A 24,395-nucleotide genomic window follows, 5' to 3' on the forward strand; every position below is an offset into this window, starting at 1 on the left:
ATGCCTAAAATAAGCTTGTGAATAATCATAGCATTCATCAATGGAGTTCTGCAAAACTAGGCCTGTAGTGATGCCTTCTGCTTGATTCTATACCAGCCCTATCTACTGCTCAAGCTGATCCTGTTAAGCCGGGTGGCCTCTTTCTATGATCACTGATAGAGCACGTAAGGCCATTAGCTTGGTAAATGGCATCTCTATGAAATAGCAACCCTGAACAGTAGTCTTGTGTGCAAGCCAGACCTTTGGCAAGGCCATAAGTTTTTCTGCTAGGAGGCAAATTGGAAACGAAAACAACATTCATAATATAGTAAGTTTATACATGATGAAATTTTTGGCTGGCTTCATTCGCTTTTAGTCCAATGCCAGCCTTCAGTGAGCACTACGAGACTTCATTCTAAGGCAGCAATGTTCAGAGTGCAGAGAGACACTTCCTCATCACTTTCCAGATTAGGGGAAGCCAGCTAACCGAGCTACAGTACAACCTAGCAAAGCTGGAGGCATCGTGCTGCACCAGCAGTATGTGTGTTTTGTAATAAATACCACCAGTGCCTTGCTCAGGATTGAGCAAGGCACTGGTGGATGTTTCTGAATTCATTTTCTGAGAAATGTGCATTTGAAGTTATAATGAAGACATTGTTATAAATTATTTGATCCAAAATTTGTGAATCAAGATTGCACAGTCTTTGTACGTTTCATGCTCAATCAAGCACAAGTGTTGTAAATTGCAGGTTGAAAGATTTCCAGTTTCTACTTCCTGCTCTTTTGATTACGTATTGGTTTAAGCCACTTGTGTATGAGGCGCTGGTAATATTCAAGAGTGTCTGCTACAGGCAGCGATATGATGCCTTTAACTTGGCTTTGCTTCGAACACCAATTATGCTAGCTAGCATTGCCTGTAACTAAATATCTGGGTGTGCAACACTCTTCCAGACTTGCTTCTGATAAGGTTCTTTGTGTATGCAGAGTCAAATGTTGGAAGTAGAGCAGAGTTTAATTTATGCATGCAAAAGATCATGCTAGCTTGTGACCCCTTTCATTCCAGTGCAACCTCCAGTGTGCAACTCTCTACACAAGGGCTCATTACATGGCTCTGAATTCATTTTGTAGCAGTCCCAATTTCACACCACAGGAGACCATATAGAAGAGGCCAAAGCAGCTTCAGATGTACTGCTGATAATAAAGAACTGGTATGCTTCCTATAAAAATCAAATTAAGCCTGGAGCCACACATTATCGGCTTCAAGTCTGAAAATAGTCTCCAGTCTTTTTATACTTGACAGAGAAGATATTGCAGCATGCATATGAAATCCTTCACAAGTGTGCCTTCAAATGGTTGAAGCTTCCAACATGTATCATGGTACAGACGATGGATTGAAATTTCGTGATGTCCTCAGTGCCCACTTAGCCAACAGTTTCAAGCTGTCATTCTAAGGAAAGTTGCTTCATTAGCTCCATTTACATCCCACTTAAAAATGGCACTTATCTCAACAAGTTTAGCAGTTTCAATGCATTATCTGAACATGTGCCATTCCATGGCATATTTTCAATATTTCAGCCGCAGAAAGCATAAGTACACTCCTCATTAGATCTAAGTGCAGCTACAAATTAGACAAATTCAATTGGAAGCAGGATTAAGTGACAAAGTATAGCTCTGAAGCCCATAGACATAACTAAGCAGGAATGCCAGCCTTCAATTCTAGAAGCCCACATTTAAACTGCTGAAATCAAAAGTTAGAGGCAACATACGTTTAACCGTGCAGAAAAGGATTCATGTTGAAAATTTACAGCACAGTGGCCTAAACGATGTGACTGAGTCGGACGAGGACACCAAATAACATGTGCATTATTCAGTGTTCCTAGTCCTATTCTGTGGCACAGCTGCAAAATAATGAATTTGTACCAACTCGTTCAAATGTGATGACTGCTGTTGACTACACAAGGAACACACCTACACAGGAAGCCAAAGGTTGTGTAGTGATTAAAAATGCTTTATTGTACAAACACACAAGAAATAAAACAGTCAAATGAAAACAAGCATCTCCTGAAACATGTAAATGCACACACATGTGGTACTGAATTTTTATTGGCACTTTGGGACTTGCACTAGAATTCGAACATGACCATCCAGGAAGGATTACTCGCAAGTGACAGCCAGAGTTGGTAAGAAAGCGAAGGAGCCACTTGGACAATCGGAAACTCAACTGGTGCTGCAGAGTCCAGAGAAACTTTGCATAGAAAGTGGGCACATCTCCACACTGGAATGTCACAAATGTGTAAGCTGCGCGTGTTTTGGTGCACACACAAACACTGCCGACTTGGCCAGACTCCTGCCGTCTACGGAAAGGCATAAAACTGGGCTGGTGCAAGATCGGCCACATGCGTGCTACACGTAATGCCACCAGAGACTGCAAGGGAGTCTCAGAACTACACAAGTTACTTTGAGGAAGATACAACTTGGAAAAAAAAAAAGCTTTCGTGTCGCCCTTCTCACAGAAACGGAGCAAGTATCAAGCTTCAGAAAGTAAAATACCTCTACGAAAAAAAAAATCCAGATTAAATCAGACTCCTTTCCCGAACCACTTTACATTAAGAGTCACAAATGGCATGGTACAAGAGTGTCGACAGCTCTGCTGATGCTGACAACTGCCCCATCACCAGCCAACACCACTATAAAACACAATCCTTGCTGCAGCAAAAGCTACCGGTGCTTTCTAGAGTATTATTAACAAATCAACAGTACTGTGAGCCAATGGCATTTTGACAATGCCTCCTAATGCACCATGGCCAAAGTTCTGTTGCATCAGTAGCTTGCTTTCGACATTCTTGTAACACGTGTCACAAAACAAACACAGCAAATATAATGCCCATCAAAAAAAAAAAATGCTAAGAGGGTGCATGAAACAAACAACCGTGCAGCCCAGCAATGGAAATGGCTACATGCGCAAGCAAGCACCCTGCAATGCAGGCTAGCAGAGGCAGCCACGGCTATTCAGCAGGAGGACGACAGGCTTCCCTAGCAGTGTGTCATATGTATATACAAGCAGACTCGGCTGAGATCAGGCAAACTGTCTAGGCAGGGCTGGCAAAGAAAAGTGGAGCACACTTATTGCACTGCTGGTGAGGAAGCCGTAGGGGCAGCAAGTGTAGAACAAAGGGGACTGCATCACGGCTGCCCTGCAATAGGCTCGAAAATATTTTTTTTCTCCGTCCATTGCTGGACTGTGTGGGCTTCAGTGCACAGGTGCCAAGCCAGGGAAGTGAGCCACTGCCTTGGAATGATTGGAGGGAGGAAAGAAAACACTGCTGCCTCAATACGCAGGCAAACCGAGTAGAGGTGAATGATGTCACTAAAATTTGCACTTTTCACTTTAGCCGCCTCAAGAAATTTGGCAATTGGATGGTGCTCAACTGACGGGTTTCTTTTATACATACAAGCATACGCACACATACAAGCACACACACACACACACAAAAAAAAAGAAAACAAAATACAGCACAGCAAAGGTAACAACTTGAGGGTGACTGCCCCTGAGTAAAATGTGTGCCACAAACAATTATTGTGCAGCGCAAAGATGCAGACACGTCCCAAATGGAAGCTAAAACAGCATTGCAAAACCCTACTTGCAACTGAGACACCCATGTTATGTCCATGAGAAACAGAACGCTTGTCGCTATGGTATGTCAAATACTGCAGTACAGTTCAGGTTATCACCCCAAAGGATTATCGACAACACCTTTGTCAAACAATGCATGCAAGAACAATAATGAACTAAACAACGAATACAAAAAAATGTGGGACAGCTGTCCGTAACGACTCACATGCAGCCCAATAAAAAAAATAATTAAAAGAACGCAACAGCAAAAAGTAAGCCGTGAAGTTTGACTAAGACACGGCAATGGTGTGGTGGGAAGTATAGTGGCATGTGTAAAACGCTGGACAACTGTACCAACAAGAAAAACGCAACAATGCAATGCAGCATGACAAATGTGAGCAATGAGCCTTAAAAACGACTTAGACAAATGAATGGCATTACATAAATACATTTCAAGAGAAAAATCAAGCTGGACAGTCAAATAATTCCTGCATGACCAGCACTGCTGCCAAGTGAGGGAAAGCCAAGCTGTTGCAGGGGACAGCATCATTAAAGGGCAAAGCCTAAGGCAAGCGAATGCTCAAATGAAGATGCTAGTTCTTAAATATGTGCAGTGGGCATGAATGAGAGGGCGACATGGGACCATTTGCCCTTACCCCCCTGATGGCTGCCAACATGCAGCATGGTGGAAGATCAAATGAACAGCGTGCAGTGGCACCACAGCTCCTATTAGATTTAGTCACTTTGCTGGCGTACTTTATAAGCTTTGGGGCAGGAGGGGGGGGGGTCACACTCCATCCAGCACATTGGAGTAATACACACACCAACTTCAGCACAACAGGGACCACTAGCAGTTGAGCGACAACTGTGGCCAGCCTCTGGCTCATTTACAACCTAGCTTTGGCTCCAAGCAACCCACAAACTCTGGACAAAAAAAAATAATTGTAGGAGCAGAGGCAACAGCCAAGTTGCAAAGGGAGTCACAGGAAATGGCCTCCAGTATTACGAGACAAACCTAGTAAGCAGCACACTGGGCGCATTTCTGGGCAACTAAGCCTTGGCATAGGGAATATCCTAGGCAATGCCCAAAATGAGGTCACAGCTCATTCATTCACCGGCTACCTGGCACCAAGGATTGACAACCATGCTTTTTTTTACCGACACATACATGCATGCAAAAACAAAATTGCAAAACAAAACACATTCACACTTTGCTTGATCTTTGCACTGTGAAGCAACCTGGTTGCAGAGCTGTTGGAAAGAAACGACCTTTATTCTACAGGGTCAAGTGCGGACACAGATACACACAAGGATGAAGAACCTCTTGTATTGCACAAGAAAAAGAAGAGGAAAAAAAAAAATGTCCCAATCAGTACTGTTCGATACCAGAACTCAATTTTGGTGAACATAAAATTGGCCCAAAGCAAACACACACATTAAAGAGAGGATCAAAAGAAATCCCAAAAGAGCACACAGGGTTTTGCAGCTCCACAACCAAGCATTTTGTCAGCTTTGCAGAACTCTCTTAGCAGACTCCAGAGTATGCAAAGGTGTCAGCCACACAACAAAGTCCCCGCCCAAGAAAAAAAAAAAAAAGAAAGTGAGAAAGGAGAACAATGTGGTGCCACTTCTGGTCGTCATCCTGGTAGGCAGCATGAATGGATGCTCATTCAGAGCTGTGTCCACCTTCAGACGCGTCGCCTCGGCAGATCGGGCATGTGCGGTTATTCTGGGGAAAGAATGAGCAAATTGCAAAGCTAAAAAATATATCTTTGCCTACGTATCTCAAGAGAAGAAAGTGCACTGCCATGCAGACTTGCTCAGGGATACCACGGTCAAAGGAACTTAAAGCAAAAATAGCTCTTTTGGCCTTTAAACGTCAAGGAAATACTCCATGCTTAGAATTCTCGGTATGCTTCAGTTAAATATGCCATGGAAGTGCACGGTCTTCAATGTTAACTCGCTTAGACTCATTCAATGGAATTACACACTTCATTGTATAGCAAAACCATTTTATATCGCGAAACCTGTGATGTAATTGCAGGAAAACTTTGTACTTAAAATTCACAGATGTCTCTGTGAATAGTTTCACCGACGTATTAAGTTGAGATGACCATGTTGTGCACCATTAATTTTTATGAAGCAATACGAACAGACACAGCATAGGCTGATCAGATGTGGACACAATGTAGTGAAGAGCAGCTTTGTTTCACTCTCACCCATGCTCCCATCTATCAGCTGCTGACGGGTAATAAATGAATGTCATAAAGCACCAGCAGCATTGATTGTAGGTAGGCAGTTAACCTGTTTGTACTTTCACACTGCTTGGTACTTCATATAACATAAAGCGTGTAATGTCAACGCTGGTGGCAGAATCGGCATGATCGAAAGCACTTGGATGATGCTGTGGCTGCTTCAGTCGTGCCAATAATATAACTGCTACTAAAGCGCAGTGCAACACAGGACACTGCGTATTACAGCATAAACCACTGTGCTTCTAGTGTGATGAAATAAAAATCCACAGCATATCCACAGGGTGAATGATGATGAGAGAGGCGAAGCTCCGGAGGGAATCATTGGTAAACCGTGAATACTCCAAGTAATTCGCCCAGTATATGATCAAGTAAACACGCGAGAAACACCGTGTATATATTAAACATCAAACTTTTATTGTACTGTTGGTTTACGTGGTCCCTTCATTACAACGGTCCCCCTACGACTGCCTTCAACCAATGACACGCGCCATATGTATGGCGCTTGTCACTACTAGAGCACGCACCTGCAACGCAGCGAGCGCGGAGCGTCGCGAGGTGACTAGAGCACGCCTCTGCAATGCAGCGAGTGCCTCCGCGCCATCTAGGGATCTTTCTGAGAACTAGAGGTGGCTACGACAGCGCCATCTAGTGAACACTCCAAGAACTAGAGGTGGCTACCTACTACTATTACATACTACAGAGGAGGGACAGACCCACACCCAAAGGTGCTTCGCCCCTAAAAGGTGGATCCTAGCACACGCCCTAGTAAAGTACATATTTTTAGGCCATTTTCATTAATGTGATTAGTGTTGAAAGCTCCATCGGACAGTGTATGGTCCTATTTATGCTTGTATCTGAACTTAAACATTCCATATTTCAAGCAAAGTTCTGGGGTCCCCTTGAGCTTTATTGAAAGTCTGCTGTAATACAGTTGGAGTAACTGATGATGTTTAACATTTGGAAGCTACTCAGTGGCTTTTGAGTGGTGCCACGAGGGAGGGCTAAGCATTAAAAAGACTGCTCAGAAAAATTTGTCGAATTGTGACATTGGTGGTGGTGGCAACAAGCATGCTTTTGTCCCATAAACAAGGAATTATATATTTAATTTGGCTCTCAAGGTGGTGAAAAAAATTACCCTTAGCATCACCCAACAGCGATGTGGGTCAACCAACCTGTCAAGGTAAAACAGCCACACAAGGAGACTTATTTTGCTTGAAAACAAATATGTGCGAGTTAAAATTGTATTTTATGCACTTCTGGCAGCTTTTAGTTGCGTCGGAAAGTAATTTTTGCTTTCACCGGCACAACTGCCATTGCGTGCAGTAACCAGAGTTGTGGACATCTTTGCACAGTTTAAAATAAACAGAACATAGATCGAATGTAGATCCAGAAATTCAAAAAATTTAATAATAATATCTGGGGTTTAACATCCCAAAACCACAATATGATTATGAGAGACGCTGTAGTGGAGGGCTTCAGAAATTTCGACCACCTGGGGTTCTATAAAATTTAAAAAAAAATCTAGCTTTCTACAGAAACTGCTATGTGGTTGGGCTTTCCATCGGGATACAAAACAAAAAGGCGATGGAGAAAGGTACACAGTCCCCTGAACCCATTGGCTACCAAATATGCATGCCACAGGACCCCCTGCGAAAATTCTTTTTGCCACATACAGGTGCTACGCAAGCTTCCACTGCCGTGTTTATTACATAATGCTCAATGGTTTACCATCTGTTAAAAAAATGCAAACAAGTAGGTTTTATTTACCCAACAAAACAACACTTTTTAGTTCTGAACTTTAAGTGAAGTAATTCATTCAATTTTTTAATTAAAAGACGCGGGGGTTTTTTAAAAATTTCTTTTATTAGTTGGGTGAACTGAAATTTAACAAACTTATAAGTATACCTCGCAAAATATCGACAGTGAATAAAACTTGGAAGGTATACTTATAAACTTCGAAGCAGTTTTTTCTGCAGATTCTAAATCTCTAATTAGATTTTTGGTGGCTGCATTAGAACAAAAGATGTGCCATTTCTAAAAGCATATTTCTTACGGGGATTTTTGGCAACTTTGCTTTGTCGACCAGGAAGCTGGTCTAGCCGTTGATGCTAATCTGATTGTTTTCAACAAGCTTTGAATGAAAAATAAATGGACGCAAATATGAGTGAAATTTTTTTGCTGCACACTATTTCTGATCATTAAAGGGGTACTGACACCTTTTTTCGAAGGCGAGTTTACTCTGCCATACAAATCTCCTGTATGCAGAGACGGCTCTGAGGAAGTGTGAGGCTCAGCAAATGCTGATAAGATATTTTAATTAGATATTAAAGCCAATTTTTCCATGGCGCACCTACTGACATCGACATTAGCTTGACGTCAGGCTACAGTATAAATTCTGGTGACTTCACGCAGCAGTCTGGCTAGTTGTGATGACGTTGATACCAAAACTTCCAATATGGCCGCTTGTGCGTCATCAAAACTTTCCAACATGGCCGCTTGTGCGTCACCAACAGAGCCACGGTGCGGAGCGGCCGTGAAAACGTCACTATATATTGTGCAAGCACGTGACGAGAAGCTCATACCGTGTTGTGACGTCAGGGTACAGTAGGAACCGAAACAAGCTTTTAAAAACACACTGTAATTACTTTTTCAGGGCGCACTTGCACTTAGCAATACCTTTTCTAGGCTCTTGAGGGCTTGACCTTTCATTTGACGCAAAAAAACGACAACTGAAAATGTTCGTGTCAGTACCCCTTTAAAGGGGTACTGACACAAAATTTCGTGGCCAAATAGCCTGCTGGATCGATTCCCGTGTACGTGCGTGTACCATCTGCAAAATATCGACAGTGAATAAAACTTGGAAGGTATTTTATATGAATTTTGAAGTTCGCGAACGCGATCCAGCATTATAGGCCGCACCTATTGCATTGACACCCTCGGAGGTGACCCGAGGTGACCCCCCTACTTCCCCTACGTAACCGTTGCAGCCGGTACAAGTTATGATGACGTCGTAGCCGCCATTTCTGTTTTGACGCGCTTCCCGACGAATCGCTCCTCGCCAGCGGGTCAAACCCGAAGTGATTCGCCACGTTGAAAATTCCTTCCATCCTCGTCGCAAGAAAATTGTCGCCATCAGACGACGATGAGCCCAGCGACGACAGAGCGCGCGGAAGTGCGTCACTGTTCTGTGTGCTCATGTGACCGAGCGTTTCACTCGCTAGGTGGTGATAGTTGCACCCGGCGGCTTATGGTTTTTGGAGCTCTGTCAAACCGAAACTGAGGCTGTGTCGGTAATGAGGAGCTTGTAATTAATTATCTGTCGCGCGTTGCAGCAAACGATGTGCCGTGTTATGACTAACAGGCCCCCAGCAACACATTGCAGCAAAAAAAACGCGGGGCGAAAACTTTTGTGTCAGGACTCCTTTAAGAATGATAATTTGATCAACAACATTATAAGAAAATAAATAGCATTGCCAGCTAGACCAGCTTCCTGGCAATCTTGCCACATACTTTGTTTTTGTGTTTCACAAAGCAAAGTTGCCAAAAGCCCCATAAGAAATATGCTTAAATTTGTGTTAGAAATTGCTTATCTTTTGTTCTAATGCAGCTATTAAAAATCTACTTAAAGATTCCGAATTTGTGAAAAAAATTGAATAAGTATTAAAGTTCATGCCATTCACCCAACTTTTAAAAAAACATTTTTTAAGACATTCAGGCTTGTGAAGAGCAGCACCACACTTTTCACACTACCACCTACTTTAGCTTTTTCTTTTTTTTTTCCCCATCACCTTCAAAAGGCCCTTCAAGGAAGTCACTCAGCCCACAAGCCCTGAATGATGCTACCGAAGGGAATCTTGAAAATTTTGTCATCTGACAGCTGAAGGTACTTGACTTCTAAATAGCGAGGGCACCTAAACACTGTGTAAAAAAATTTTGAAGTACACAAGGATTTCTACATTTCATAATCACTTGAGCCACCTTGAGCACCTAAATTGCATGGTCACTTTGATGGTTACCACAATCCAGCAACAATTGAAACTCGCTTCATTTTAAGAGCCCCAATGCAGTCTGCCACAGCTTTCATAACGCTTACACATGTACACTTAACAAGCACTGAAATCAATTACAGTTTAAATTAGTGGGCCTCATTATCTCCACTAAACAAGCCCACACAATATACACAATGGGAGCTCATGCATTTCAAGATTAAAGGGGTCATGAAACACCCCTTGGGCTTGTTGAAAAAACATCCTGCGGAAAGCTGACATGGCTATGAACTGCTCTGCCAAATATTACAGTCGTGCGCGCCGCGTAAAGGCCCCAAGCGGAGCGCGAAGTTGCCCTTTCCTCAAGCGCCCTCTTTTCAAACAGAGGCCGGTTCTCACTCTCGTCAGTGGGCGGGGCGTCTGCATGTTGACGTCGCGGATCTGCCTGTTTACGTCGCAAGAGACACAGCATGCTTACTGGCCGATAGCTGACGTAAATCGAGAGTGGCGTTCGGATCAGATGCGCTTCTTGCCGCGGGGTGCCGCCACTTGTCGGCGCTGCACTCCTCAATACACCGTAGCCGCACTCGCGCACGCGAATCACAGCAGGAGAGCGATCGCGTTTCATGACGCGCGCTGATGTAACTTCTTTCCCCCGTGCCATCCCTCCCTGTCTAGCTTCCAGTGCGCTCGTCGGCACGAGAAAAGAGAGAAAGCGCTGGGAGCGTGCGCCAAACCCCCGTAACTCCGCTCATTCTTGACAGATTCGAGAAATTTTTGTGGCAATCGATTCGGGGAGGCAGTAAACTCCGATACTGAGGTCATTAGATGGTTACTTAGAAAAGTGGTTCATGACCCCTTTAATGCAACACTTGTAAATGGATACCAACATCACGAAATGCCTTCCTGCTTTTGTGTACAACTATTTCCACATATACCATGTTCCTGCAGCATGCTAACAAAATGACCAGAACATTTGCCACTACTGAGGATACTTTTGGCGCAAATCGAACGAGGACAAACAGCACAAAAGAACAGGATGCCCGTCCTGTTCTTTTGTGTTGTGTATCCTCGTTCGATTTGTGCCAAAAGTATCCTCAGTTATGAACCAGTACCAACTAGTAGCTCAAACCAGAATTTGCCACTACTTTTGCATAGACACGGACGAGGATGGGTGAGCTTTGGCAGCTACATTAGAGAAAGCAGCCATCTTACTGACAAATCTACAACCTTTCGCAGTTTAAGTGGTGAACTGCATTGGCTTTGACTTGTCCTGTCTGTGGTAACCCTTATGCCCTCCCGCCAAGCAATGCTGCGCTGAAACAACCATTCTGAAGACTTTGTGGATCTAAGAGATTTTGGCTCCCGATTCAACTTTATTATAATGATCTCTTACTAATAAGTTTCCAATATTCAGAATTGCAATGTATAAATAAACGTCATTGTGCCTGGACAATTATTTTTAAAGGATCCTAAAACCAAGGCCCAATAAAATGTTATGGTATGAAACAGTTAAACTATTCTCCTTACCCACCATGCTCAATCTTTTACAACTACCTAGAGTAAAAAGTGGTGGTGAAAATGCTATTGTTTCATGTTATGAGGTCACTATGTAGAAGAATGCAACATCACAAACTGTCAAACCTCAGGATAACTAACTTTGATTTCACAAAATCTGCTATTTTAAATTCTCAATCTTAACTCCACATTTAGCGAGGCAACTATGTGCTGTAGTTTTAATTTAATGAAACGCTCGCACATTGCTTACATGCATTTGGCCCCTCTATGACAAATGAAATATACTAATAAACATTGGTCAAATGAGAATATTTTTTGCTGATGGCCTTTTGTGTGGAAAATCGCTGGCAGTGGGCAATAAACACCATCAAGCAAGCAGGATGGTACACACCACTGTGCCATCACTTTGTTGCACGAGGTAAACTGTGCCCCTCAGTTCACAGTGCAGCAGATGTCACACTACGACTTTCGGTTGGAAAGCCAGGCCAGCTAATGATTGCAACTTCAGTGCAATGCCTCTATGGATAAGGATTGGAAAACAAACGAAATGGTACACACCACTGTGCTATCACTTTATTGCATGAGGTGAACTGTGCCCCTGAATTCGCAGTGCAGCAGATCTTGCACTACGTCTTTCGGTTGGAAAGCCAGGCAAGCTAATGATTACAACTTCAATGTAATGCCTATTAGGATAATGATTGGAAAGCAAACGGAGTGGTACACACCACTGTGCTATCACTTTGTTGCATGAGGTGAACTGTGCCCCTCAATTCGCAGTGCAGCAGATGTCACACTACGACTTTCGGTTGGAAAGCCAGGCCAGCTAATGATTGCAACTTCAGTGCAATGCCTCTATGGATAAGGATTGGAAAACAAACGAAACGGTACACACCACTGTGCTATCACTTTATTGCATGAGGTGAACTGTGCCCCTGAATTCGCAGTGCAGCAGATCTTGCACTACGACTTTCGGTTGGAAAGCCAGGCAAGCTAATGATTACAACTTCAATGTAATGCCTATAAGGATAAGGATTGGAAAGCAAATGGAGTGGTACACACCACTGTGCTATCACTTTGTTGCATGAGGTGAACTGTGCCCCTCAATTCGCAGTGCAGCAGATGTCACACTCATAGCTCGGCACACTCACTCATGAGTGCACTCACTCACACTCATTTGAACGTTGTGAGTGTGAGTATGAGTGAGTGCTCATGAGTGTGAGTGGACGTGAGTGTGAACGTGAGTGAGCACTCATGAGTGTGCGTAGGCGTGAGTGTGAACGTGAGTGAGTACTCATGAGTGTGAGTAGATGTGAGTGTGAACGTGAGTGAGCACTCATGAGGGTGAGTAGGCGTGAGTATGAACGTGAGTGAGTACTCATGAGTGTGAGTAGTTGTGAGTATGAACGTGAGTGAGTGCTCATGAGTGTGAGTGGACGTGAGTGTTGTAGTGTGCACGTACCTCACAGGAGTACGGCCACTAGCGTGGGTTCGGTCTTAGCGAGCCACAGGGCCGCGTCTGCCGTCGCCTCGCGTGAACTAGCGCGCCACTGCACGCGTACGTTCGAGCGCAAACAAAGGCGCCGAGCGCAGCGCGGCAAGTACACAGTACTGCTCTCGAAATCCGCAACACTTTATTGCCTGCGGCAACACCACAAAGCGCAGTACAACGCCCGCTCCCAAAGGCGGCGGGAGAAGCAAAACAGGCTTAACCACACCACGGGCGAAAGTACAACACAAAGGGTGCCGCGAGCACGTCTCCGCGGGCAAAAGGGCTCACGGTGACATGCCGCTGAGGGAAACGGACCCTCGCGACTATGCTGCGCACTCTTACGATCTGCGACCACAGGGCCCGATCGCTCGAGCAAGGGCAAACTCCGCTCGCGTTGGCTTCGATAGGTACGGTTTCGGCGTAGTATGACCACGCGTGAATGCACCGCACCGCTCTTCAGCCTAGCGTTCGGAAAGGACAACGTAAGGTAAGCGCTCGCCGCTGGCGCAAGGCACCGTTAGCGAACTCTGTCCGAGCGAGCCCAAACAAAGGAGCCGAGGGACGGGAAAGAAAATGCGTGCTTACCCTACGAGGTCCAGAGAGAGTCTCACTCTCCTGCCGCGCGTAACGTCTCGCAAGACGCGAACGTGGCGCCACCGTCGCGATCCGGCGCCGGGGTGAGGGGGTTTAACGTCACCCCCGCTCGCCCAGCGCCGTAGGACGGCGGAGGAGGGGAGCGACATGATCGGACATGAGGATGGCAGAAATAGGCGAAAAACCCGCGCAATGGCGACGGGCAAGCCTCAATCCCCACAGTGTGAACGTGAGTGAGCATTCATGAGGGTGAGTTGGCGTGAGTGTGAACGTGAGTGAGTACTCATGAGTGTGAGTAGATGTGAGTATGAACGTGAGTGAGGACTCATGAGTGTGAGTGGACGTGAGTGTGAACGTGAGTGAGCACTCATGAGGGTGAGTAGATGTGAGTATGAACGTGTGTGAGTACTCATGAGTGTGAGTAGGTATGAGTATGAACGTGAGTGAGTGCTCATGAGTGTGAGTGGACGTGAGTGAGCACTCATGAGTGCGAGTAGGAATGAGTATGAACGTGAGTGAGTGCTCATGGGTGTGAGTGGACGTGAGTGTTAACGTCAGTGAGCGCTCATGAGGGTGAGTAGGCGTGAGTATGTACGTCAGTGAGTGCTCATGAGTGTGAGTAGTCGTGAGTTTGAACGTGAGTGAGCACTCATTAGTGTGAGTAGGTATGAACATGAGTGAGTGCTCATGAGAGTGAGTAGTCATGAGTATGAACGTGAGTGAGCACTCATGAGAGTGAGTAGTCATGAGTATGAACGTGAGTGAGTGCTCATGAGTGTGAGTAGGTGTAAGTACGAACGTGAGTGCTCATGAGTGTGAGTAGGCGTATGAAAGTGAGTACTCGTGAGTGTGAGTGGACGTGAACGTGAGTAAGCACTCATGTGTGAGTAGGCGTGAGTGTGAACGTAAGTGAGTACTCATGAGTGTGAGTAGACGTGAGTATGAACGGGAGTGAGTACCAATGAGTGCGAGTGTGAGTAGGCGTGAGTATGAGCGTGAGTGAGTACTCTTGAGTGTGAGTAGAAGGGAGCTGTATGTGAGTAAGTATTGACGAGAGTGAGTGGACCTGAGAATGAACGTGAGTATCGACTGTATGTTGCCATGAGTATAACGTGAGTGATTACCGATGACTGTGAGTAGACGTGAGTGTGAACGTGGGTGAGCTCACATGAAAATGAATATACGTGAGTATGAATGTGAGTATCGACGAAGGTAAGAGGACGCGACTATGAACATGAGTGACTACCGATGAGTGTGAGTTGGTGTGAGTATAACAGTGACTGAGTGCTCGTGAGCGTGAGTAGACCTATGAACGTGAGTGAGTACCAGTGAGTGCGAGTAGGCGATAGTGAACGTGAGTGAGTACTGATTTGTGTGAGTAGGCATACTATGAACGTGAGTGGGTACTCATGAGTGTGAGTAGAAGTGAGTACGAACGTGAGTGAGTGCTGATGAGTGTGAGTATACATGAGTATGAACCTGAGTGAGTGCCGGTGAATGTGTGTATCGACGGCTGTGAGTGGAAATGAGAATGAACGTGAGTCCCGATGAGTGTGAATATAAAAGAGTATGCAAGTGGGTGAGCACCATTGAGGGTGAGTGGAGTGAGTATGAAAGTGAGTGTGTACCTAAATGTGCGAGTAGAGTGAGTATGAAAGTGAGAGCCGATGAATGAGAGTAGACGAGAGTATGAAGATGAGTGATTACCGATGTGTGTGAGTATACGCGAGTGTGAACATGAGTTCTGGGAGAGTGATAATTGAGTGTGAATACGACCTGTGAGCGTGAGTAGATATGGATATAAGTGCGAATGTATGACTGTGAGTATGACTGTAATTGAGTATGACTGTATCAACATGAGTTAGCGCCATTAGTGGGAGTAGACCTTATTATGGACGTATCGGTTAGTGTGGGTAGGTAAATAAAACTGAGTGATTGAGGAACCATGGTGTGTGCCTTTGAGTGGTAGTCGGCATGACTGAATGTAAGTACTCAGGAGTGAGAGTTGAGGTTAGTATGAAGGTAAGTAAAAAGCACAAAGGAATGTGTGTCAGGGGTCGGCAAAGTTTATGGCACACACTCACTCGTTCACTCAAAAAATATGCTGCTTCTTATGGGCTCACTTGGTCTCAAACTCGCTAAAACACTATTCAGCCAAGCTCACTTACATTCAGGCTAAAGAGAGGTTTCCTCAGCCGGATTCACGTGGACTTAGAAACATCAGATTTTTTCTCCAAGTGAACGCACGCGGACTCCACCCTAACAATATTGAGAACTGCCAGGCTCGCTGGGACTCAACGTCACCAGTTCGTCCCAAACGGTCTCACTCAACGACTACAAAAAAGATCAACGACCATAGCTCGGCACACTCACTCATGAGTGCACTCACTCACTCACTCACACTCATTTGAACGTTATGAGTGTGAGTGGACGTGTGAACGTGAGTGAGCACTCATGAGTGTGAGTAGGCGTGAGTATGAACGTGAGTGCCTATGAGTGCGAGTAGGCGTGAGTATGAACGTGAGTGTGTATGAGTGTGAGTAGGTGTGAGTATGAACGTGAGCGAATGCCTATGAGTGCGAGTAGGTGTCAGTATGAACGTGAGTGAATGCTTATGAGTGTGAGTAGGTGTGAGTATGAACATGAGCGAGTGCCTATGAGTGTGAGTAGGCGTGAGTATGAACGTGAGTGAGTGTCTATGAGTGTGAGTCGGCGTGAGTATGAACGTGAGTGAATGCTTATAAGTGTGAGTGGGCGTGAGTGTGAACGTGAGTGAGTGCCTATGAGTGTGAGTAGGCGTGAGTATGAACGTGAGTGAGTGAGAAGGCTGAAAATATTGGGGTGAGTGAGTGTGAGTGAGTATTCTCTTGCAGTGCCGACCTATGGTCACACTACGACTTTCGGTTGGAAAGCCAGGCTGACTAACGATTGCAACTTCAGTGCAATGCCTATATGGATAAGGACTGGAAATGCACAGAGACGTGATGGGGGCAGCCCACAAATTTGCTACTGAGTACCTGTTGAAGCAATCATTTGCACTACTCCACCCTTTCCTTCAGATGCTACGCTTCTACATGCTTACTAACGAGATGCACAAATGTTCTAGAAACCTATGAGGCAATTTTTACTGTTGAAACATAGGAACCTTGAAGCAACAAAATTTGTGATATACACTAATACCTCGTTAACTCTACAAATCGGCTAAGTCGAAATTTTCCGCGGTACCAAATGATTTCTCATAGGTGCAATGTATTTATTGCCCTTTTAAGTATTTCCATGCTTACTTTCAGATCTCAAAATCTTGACAGAGTGGAATAAAGACTTCGCCGCTGCAGAACCGTTTCACAAAGTTTGCGTGAGGCTGCCGCGCTTTTGACAAGGCGGACACTGTTCCCGAATGTGGAGTCTGAACCTAGTGGTATACAACTTTGTGAAGCAACCCTGCGTCATGTCATGCGACGCTGTAGACATGCATAGGGGCAGGCCCTGCAAAATAGCACGGTTCATACACTTGTTTTGTTTACCGTCAGAGATGTGGTTTTAGTAGTGTTTTATTTATGCAAGGCACGTCGCAGGGATTTCTTCGTCGGCCGTGTGATGTATTAGGATAACGCCGCCAAAACAAAGCAAGTCACTGATGTTACAAAGAAAAGGTAGCCCTATTAAAAGAAGCGGATTCGAGGCTCGAAGTTTCTGGACGTCAAAGCGGCGCTGATTGTGTGGCTGCATCGTGCGACAGGAGCCAGCTTTCCAGTCAGAGAAGGTCGATTCTCTGGACTTAGCAGCGGGCTACACCGATCTCACGTGCAACATCGGCTGGTTTGACCATTTTCTTAAGCGAAACAAAGTGGCATCACACAGTGATCACGGCAGTGTCGATTCAGCAACTCAAGGGGTGACAACATCAGCCAAAACAAGAAACATGCTTCGCTTGATGCGAAATAAAGTTGAATGCAGTGACGGGGACGATCGCCACATGCAATGTGTTAAGCAACTCGAGAAAGCTGTGCTAGGTGCAAGTGTTACTGAGAGGCAGACAAGCCTTAGTCGATCTTTCTGCACTAAAAAAAAAAGGCAGTGCCGACAAACGCAGCTGGTTGATAGCTCTGGTATGTCATTATTAAAACCTTTACAAAGAGCCAGTTGGGCACTCCTGTTAAACTGGCCAGTAGTGGTAACGTTTTTAGATAGAACTGGACTTCAATAGAATTTGCACAACTTTGCTTATCTCGAAAATCTGCTTATTTCAAAATTTCTTCTGGTTTTTACAACTTCGAGTGAACGAGGTATCACTGTAATGAAATTCCGCTGCAAGTACAACTGCCATATCGTAGTTTGTATATAACAAAGGTAGCATGGAAATTAAAATTTTTTGATGACCTTGCATACATTCGCACTATGGATATTGCAATGCACCCTGTCAACACATACTGCACCCACCTTGAGCCACTTGTCAACGCAGCGGGCGTGGAATTCATGCCCGCAAGGAAGCACACGCAGGACCTGTCGGGCCTCAAAGTCGCACATGCATACCACACATGATGTCTGCTCAGATTCGTGCGTCTCAGGGTTGAAGCGGTATGACAGCAGTTGCTCAATCTCTGCACAGAAAATACGGCAATAACTTACTAATTACGCGAGAAAGACTGTAACAAATTTTGTAAAGAATATGCCGCATTACAAGAGTAAAAAAACTAGGGGTGTACGAATATTCGAGTTTCGAATTCGAATCTAATAATAGCTAACCGAAGTCGACTTTCGAATAGCTAGTATTCGAAGTTTCAAACAATTCGACAGGACGAATACCTAACATGCGACAAAGGCCAATGGTGCAACTTGGTTAGGGTGGGGTGGCTAGAACTATCGCTAATGTCGTTGCAGCAGGCCTTTCATTAAAACTTTCATCGATATCCTGGTTCAAAAGAGACCGCATGTTTATATTAAATGAGAATATGTCATTTGCGCATGGAAAAAAAAAAGAACACATGAGTCAAGCACTTAATATCTGGGGTTTTACGTCCCAAAACCACGATATGATTATGAGAGACGCCATAGTGGAGGGCTCCGGAAATTTCGACCATCTGGTGTTCTTTAACGTGCACCTAAATCTAAGTACACGGGCCTCTACCATTTCGTCTCCATTGAAATGCGACCGCCGCGGCCGGGATGAGTCAAGCACTTCACAACTTCGCTTCCGAAACGAATCCACGGCCTTCTTGCCTAGTTCGGTCGCGTATGCCTCAAGCGCAATAAAACGTCCCGACTATGGTCCGCAAAACCCTCGCTGATTGGCTTCACATGTGAAAATTTGTTCATGTTGTGCAGTCGCCACTGCCGCACCGCACCGCTCATTCAGAAACTCCCATCGTTCTTGTGCTCAATCAAAATGCTGCTGTGAACGGGCGCCCGAAAATTTTTAGGCCCACAGCACCCATTGCGATGGAGCACATCACTACTGCAAGATAAGCCGTATTACGCTACCATAGGGGACAAAAACTAGCTACTGTACCTCCTTCTCTTAGCCGTTAGGAGGTTAGGAGTGGCGCTGCTTACTGGGATGGCGTCTCCTCTATCCTCGCGACACCCAGCGTACAATACATTGCACACTTGTTCTTAGCGTCAGCGCCACGTTTCAACAGCTGCATTCGCAGAGTCCTCCTTACAATACATTGCAAAACCATGTGTTGCCATTAGGAGGTTAGGAGTGGCGCTACTTACTGGGATGGCGCCTCCTCTATAAACATGCTTGCGCGCCTATAAAAGCTGAACAAGAAAAAAATGAAACTCCCGAACAAGCGCGTAATACAGCTGTCGCCACGCCGTAGCGTCAGTGATTCTTCCTTTGTCTTGCAGTAAATGGCGGTGCGCGTTTTGTGTAAATATACTATTCGATATTCTATATTTTTGGTCACTATTCGGCACTATTCGATTCGAACTCGATTCGAGATGAAATTTCACTATTCGCACACCCCTAGTAAAAACATCACCAAACCTGGATACACATGCACTATTTGCATGGAATCCCAAGCAGGTGCCGCATGGCCATTTGTCCATACCCTCATTAAGATACCTTTCATCTTCCAACCTAAAAACCAACTTACACTGCACAATGCCCCAACACAATCCAACACAATGGCATTGATTCAGTACATACCTGCTCTCGGCAAACCACGTGGCTTTGCTTCTCCCAGCCTCTCAGCCAAGCTCAACAGGGCTTCGTAGTTCTCAGCTGCCGGAGACTCTGCACTTGCCATTTCAGGCGCGTATGCTGGCATTGGGTTGTTGGACAGCATGGCACTAGAACCATCGTAAGGCCACCAGCTGCATCAGTGAACATGCACCTCAACAGCGTCAGCACAGTTGGGAATATCTCCAGGGTATATGTATGCAGCACACCTATGACACAAGGCATGCTAAAAAGTCATGGGCAGCTCCCTACCTCTCCCCAATGTTTCTTAGACTTAGCATGATCTACAAGAATATCTGTGAGCACTGTGTCACACTCTGCTTTCAAAAGCCGGTAAACACACTAGTAAGCAATGCTGAGTTCATAAAATATCATTCGCTCAATATGTAAGCAGCCGGTAATAAAGGTTAAGTAAAAATCAGCATGCTACATGTGTTCATAGAATGCCCAATTGCAGAAAAAAATTGCTTCGAATTGAGCACAACTTGATGTAAAGGTTTCTTTTCTGTACCCATAAGCTGTATGCATAGATACAGTTGAACCTCGTAACGAACACTGATTTAACTAATTATCGGTTATAGCAAACTAAATGCGAACTTTTGTTCGACATGCTTCATTTGGGTGACATTCTTTTTGTAATGAAACTGAAAATGCAAGCGCCGCCGCGATATCGGCTGTAACAAAGAAATATTTGGTTCATGGAGTAAGGCTCAAAACTCTAAAAGTAGCATAAAAAAGGCCCTCTTGTGTAGAACACTGCGTAGTGCAGTGCTGTGAAAAGGCACCAGAGGAAGATCGCATCCTTCTTTAAATATGTGTGAGCGCAGGCCTGTTTTGTCAAACGAACTTTGTTATGGTGTACTGTCACTTTCAAATTTTCTTGTCTATTTAGTTGGAAATGCCACAAGGAGACAGGTTAGGATTACCTCGTTTATAGTGGGCTTGAAGCCCAGAATAATACATTTTTGTATCTAGGATTTTGCAGGAGCCAGATCACCGATTTGCTAGAGCCAATTCTTATCACTACCGTTACAATGAACATTAGATATAACAAACTAATTTATGTTCCCGATGCTACTTTATTATAACAAGGTTCAACTGTACTGCATATCAAAGTTCTCCAATCATGCGAGTTGCAAAACTCCCCATAGGCCCCATGCATCAACATCCGAACTCGCCATTGGCCGAAACCTCGGGGGTCTGCCTATTGTGGCGTGATCTGTTGACCAAAAAACAAACTAATAAACACTCACAACAACACCAGCGAAGCGCTGAGCAGCTTACGAGAAGCGCATGCAGGGGTGGCGCCGCAGCGATCTAGTGTTTGTATTGCTGCTCCCAGATGGCACAACAATCCGCATGCCCCCACAGAATCTGCCTTAGCCATGTCCAGGTTTTGGAACTCAATTTTGCAACCGGTATGATTGAAGAACTCCGCTGCATATAGGTAAGATAGCTCAATGTTTAAGGGAAGATTATAATAATTGACCGGGAGTAGTTAGTACGGAAATATCATTTCGTATCACTCAAAATCATTATTGCGAAGTACTTTCCTAGATGGCTCTTCAAGAGGCATACAAATACTTTGCTGACAGGCAAGTACTCACAAAGCAGCGATACTGCCACTTGTGCATCTTTTTGCAAGTTTCAAGGGTTTGAATTCATTAGCATTTTCCCCTATTAACACTTGCAACTTTGCCGGAACCAATCAAGGAGTTATAATAATCCATACATTCAAATTTCAATAACTAGGATTTCACTGTAAATGGTCACTGTCTTCACACTAAGCGCTTTTGGCAAGACCTCCTGCACATACTCGTGAGTGCAGCTTAGGACACTATGGTGAAAGAACTCAGTTTGATGACATGGTGTACTTGGTATTATTGAAATAGCTGTTAGGGCACATCTGTCAAAATTTTCTGTGCAGCTGGATCACCTTTTGGCATAAAACAAACATAGGGGTAACCTAACCTTCCAGATTGATTAAATGCTTGACTTGGTGTCCTTTTAAAGTAAATTTGCATCATCCGTGAGAATAAATTTACAAGAAGACTGGAACATACAGCAGAGGATCTATTTAAATGAAAATAGGTGTTTTCAAAATAGGATTTAAGTAGGTATGGGCGAATATTCGGGTGTTTCGAATATTCGAACGAATATTACGGTATTCGAAATTTCGAAGTATTTGAAATGAACGAATATATGTATTTGGCCACACATAACCCCCTGTAAAGGTGGTTTCACTGCAGCATCTGGTTGTTGTGCCGTGAAACAACCCATCAAGAGAAAATCTGCACTGCCGCAAAGCCACACTGCAAGGTGAAATGTACATATATTTTTTTTTTAAGTTTAAAAGCTTGTTATATGGGCTTATACGTGCTAAGTGTAGTAATCTTTAAATTGTAACATATTGCACCACTTATAACTTGCACCCTACTGCTATTCAAATCTTGATACTATTCAAGGCTGCTTCCACTTCATTTCAAACCAAAAAGCCACACTGCAAGGTGAAATGTACATATATTTTTTTTAAGTTTAAAAGCTTGTTATATGGGCTTATACGCGCTAAGTGTAGTAATCTTTAAATTGTAACATATTGCACCACTTATAACTTGCACCCTACTGCTATTCAAATCTTGATACTATTCAAGGCTGCTTCCACTTCATTTCAAACCAAAAAAAGTGACATTCATTCATACCAAGTTCCAATCCTAAAAAATACTGTGCAAGGGTCATGACAAAAATGCTCATTTTTCTTAATAATATGCAGAAATACTATTCGAACTATTTGATTTGAAATTATTCGACTAAATCACTATTCGCTTCGAACCTCAAATTCACTATTCGCCTATCCCTAGATTTAAGCAATGGGAGGATGCTTTTATTGCAGTAGCAATTGCTGTAAAATTCCGAGCAAGCTGTTAAATTGGAGGGGGCGCTTGCTCGGGCGGAGGCATTTGCTAGGAATTTTATGGCATATGGACACTCCAGGCACATTTTTGCAGTCACCGTCAGGCAGTGTTGTGCACGTCCCTCTAAAAGAGGGATGGAAGCCCGTTCCTCGTTCCTGCCCTATTTTGAAAAGAGTTCCCGATACAAGTTCCCTTAACGTGAAAGGAACGCGTTCAAGTTACAATTCGAAAATTGGAACTTATCATTACGTTAACGTTACATTTGCAGTGATGCTACCGAGGACTTCTGATTTGGAGCAATTTTTGGAGCAGCAAAATTTCCGTTTCGGAGCACTTCGGAGCAGCAAAATTTTCATCTTGGAGCACTTTGGAACAGATAATTTTGCATCTGGGAGCACTTTGGAGCAGCGAATTTTACATCCTGGAGTGCAATACAGAAGCATATTGCATTAACATTCAAGCACCTGAGTATTATTATGGGGCTTTTATGAAGGCTAGAAATATTTCGATTCATTGCAAATCTCATGGAAAAAAATCATCTCAGGAGCGTAGGCGTGCTCACTGGGGGGGCAGGGGGGGGGGCGACCGCCCCCCTCCTAATCACCTAAGAGGGGGGGGGGGGCAAAATCTGCCCCGCACATTGACCCTTGCGATAGCAATTATATGGACACTCTCGGCGGATTTTTGCCGTCGCCGTTGCCGTAATTTTCCGTATAAAGTCCAAATTAATAACATCACCACGCGCATTCTAGCCGCGGGTAAAAGCTCGCGAGCGCTGGCGACGTACGCGGCTGAAGCGGAGATTAAACTAGCCGGCCGTCTGTCTCCGCCGCACGGACAGCTCATGAGATAACATCTTCCCGCGTGCGGGCCTGCCATCGATTGCTCATCAAACAGAGAGGAAACGCCCCGCCCGTCTTTCGCAAGGAGCATGAAGGGACGCCAGGGGAGAGGAAGGGGGGGGGGGCATCGTTCGAAGGGCGCAGTCGCTTGCGCGCGCGCTATCTCGAGGCATCATGAGACGGCTCGTAAACTTGCTGTGCTCTCAACGCTTATTTCGCGTTTAGAGAACTCAGAGCAAGAAAACGCTTCGGTTCCTGGAGGGGCCATATTCCCTTAAACCAGCGTTTTGTTGAGTTACGCGAGAACGGATCCAAAAGAGTTAGCTGCTAGTCTTACTTCGTTTCACAATACAATTTTTTGGTATCGCATTCACTGCTTCGCTCTTAAGCGAAACTGAGTTTTTTTAACCGTTAGCTATTGACCCCCAAAAGCGAGGGGCGGACGTGTAACATGGCGTAGCCGCTTATTGTGGGCCGTCAGCGACGGGCCCGCTACTGACAGCTACGCATTTGCGGCTGCTCCGACCAGGAGATATGGTTTTACTAATGAGATGACATTTAAAAAAAAAACAAGCAAAACATTCGAATTGGAACCCTAGCACGTGAGCTCGAAAGGGCAGGGCCTTTTAGGGGGTATTTACCGCAGAGTGATTACAAACTCGGACGTGCTGGCGGGAGGAATTACGAAAAAGCTGTTCTGGATGAAGATCCATGGATAAAGTATATCTGAGGAAAAGTGTCAACGCGTTTCCACCGTTCGCGTGCTCTTCCATAAACGCGAAGCAAGGAAAATTCGATACTGTCCCATATATCTACTGCGAGCGATCCCAGATTTCATTCCGCGATGTCCGGGAACAGAAGTGACGCATGTAGTTATTACTGAACATTGCTTTCCTTACGTGCCGTGCGACGCTTGAAACGAGCTATCAGCAGCGTTTCTAGAACAGACGACGTCCGCCGATGAATCGCCGTCGCACTTTCTCGCTACCGAGAGGCCTAGACGTCACGAGCCTGTGCGGA

The 24,395-nt window shown here is 44.8% G+C and overlaps 1 protein-coding gene across 1 annotated transcript in view; it reads right to left on the reverse strand.

The window, feature by feature from the left end:
* Positions 1 to 1,966: 1,966 nt before the first annotated feature.
* The window catches only part of LOC119383245 (RING finger protein 44), a 148,573-nt gene continuing 126,144 nt past the window's right edge, over positions 1,967 to 24,395 (reverse strand). Inside the window, exons 9-11 of the mRNA XM_037651300.1 lie at positions 19,589 to 19,755; positions 17,875 to 18,035; positions 1,967 to 5,321 (exon numbers count right to left, since the gene is read on the reverse strand). Coding sequence (XP_037507228.1) covers positions 5,259 to 5,321; positions 17,875 to 18,035; positions 19,589 to 19,755 — 391 coding nt within the window. The 3' untranslated portion in view covers positions 1,967 to 5,258. The remainder of the gene's footprint in view (positions 5,322 to 17,874; positions 18,036 to 19,588; positions 19,756 to 24,395) is intronic.

Source organism: Rhipicephalus sanguineus, chromosome 1, assembly GCF_013339695.2.
Source record: "Rhipicephalus sanguineus isolate Rsan-2018 chromosome 1, BIME_Rsan_1.4, whole genome shotgun sequence".
Classification (NCBI taxonomy): Eukaryota; Metazoa; Arthropoda; class Arachnida; order Ixodida; family Ixodidae; genus Rhipicephalus; species Rhipicephalus sanguineus.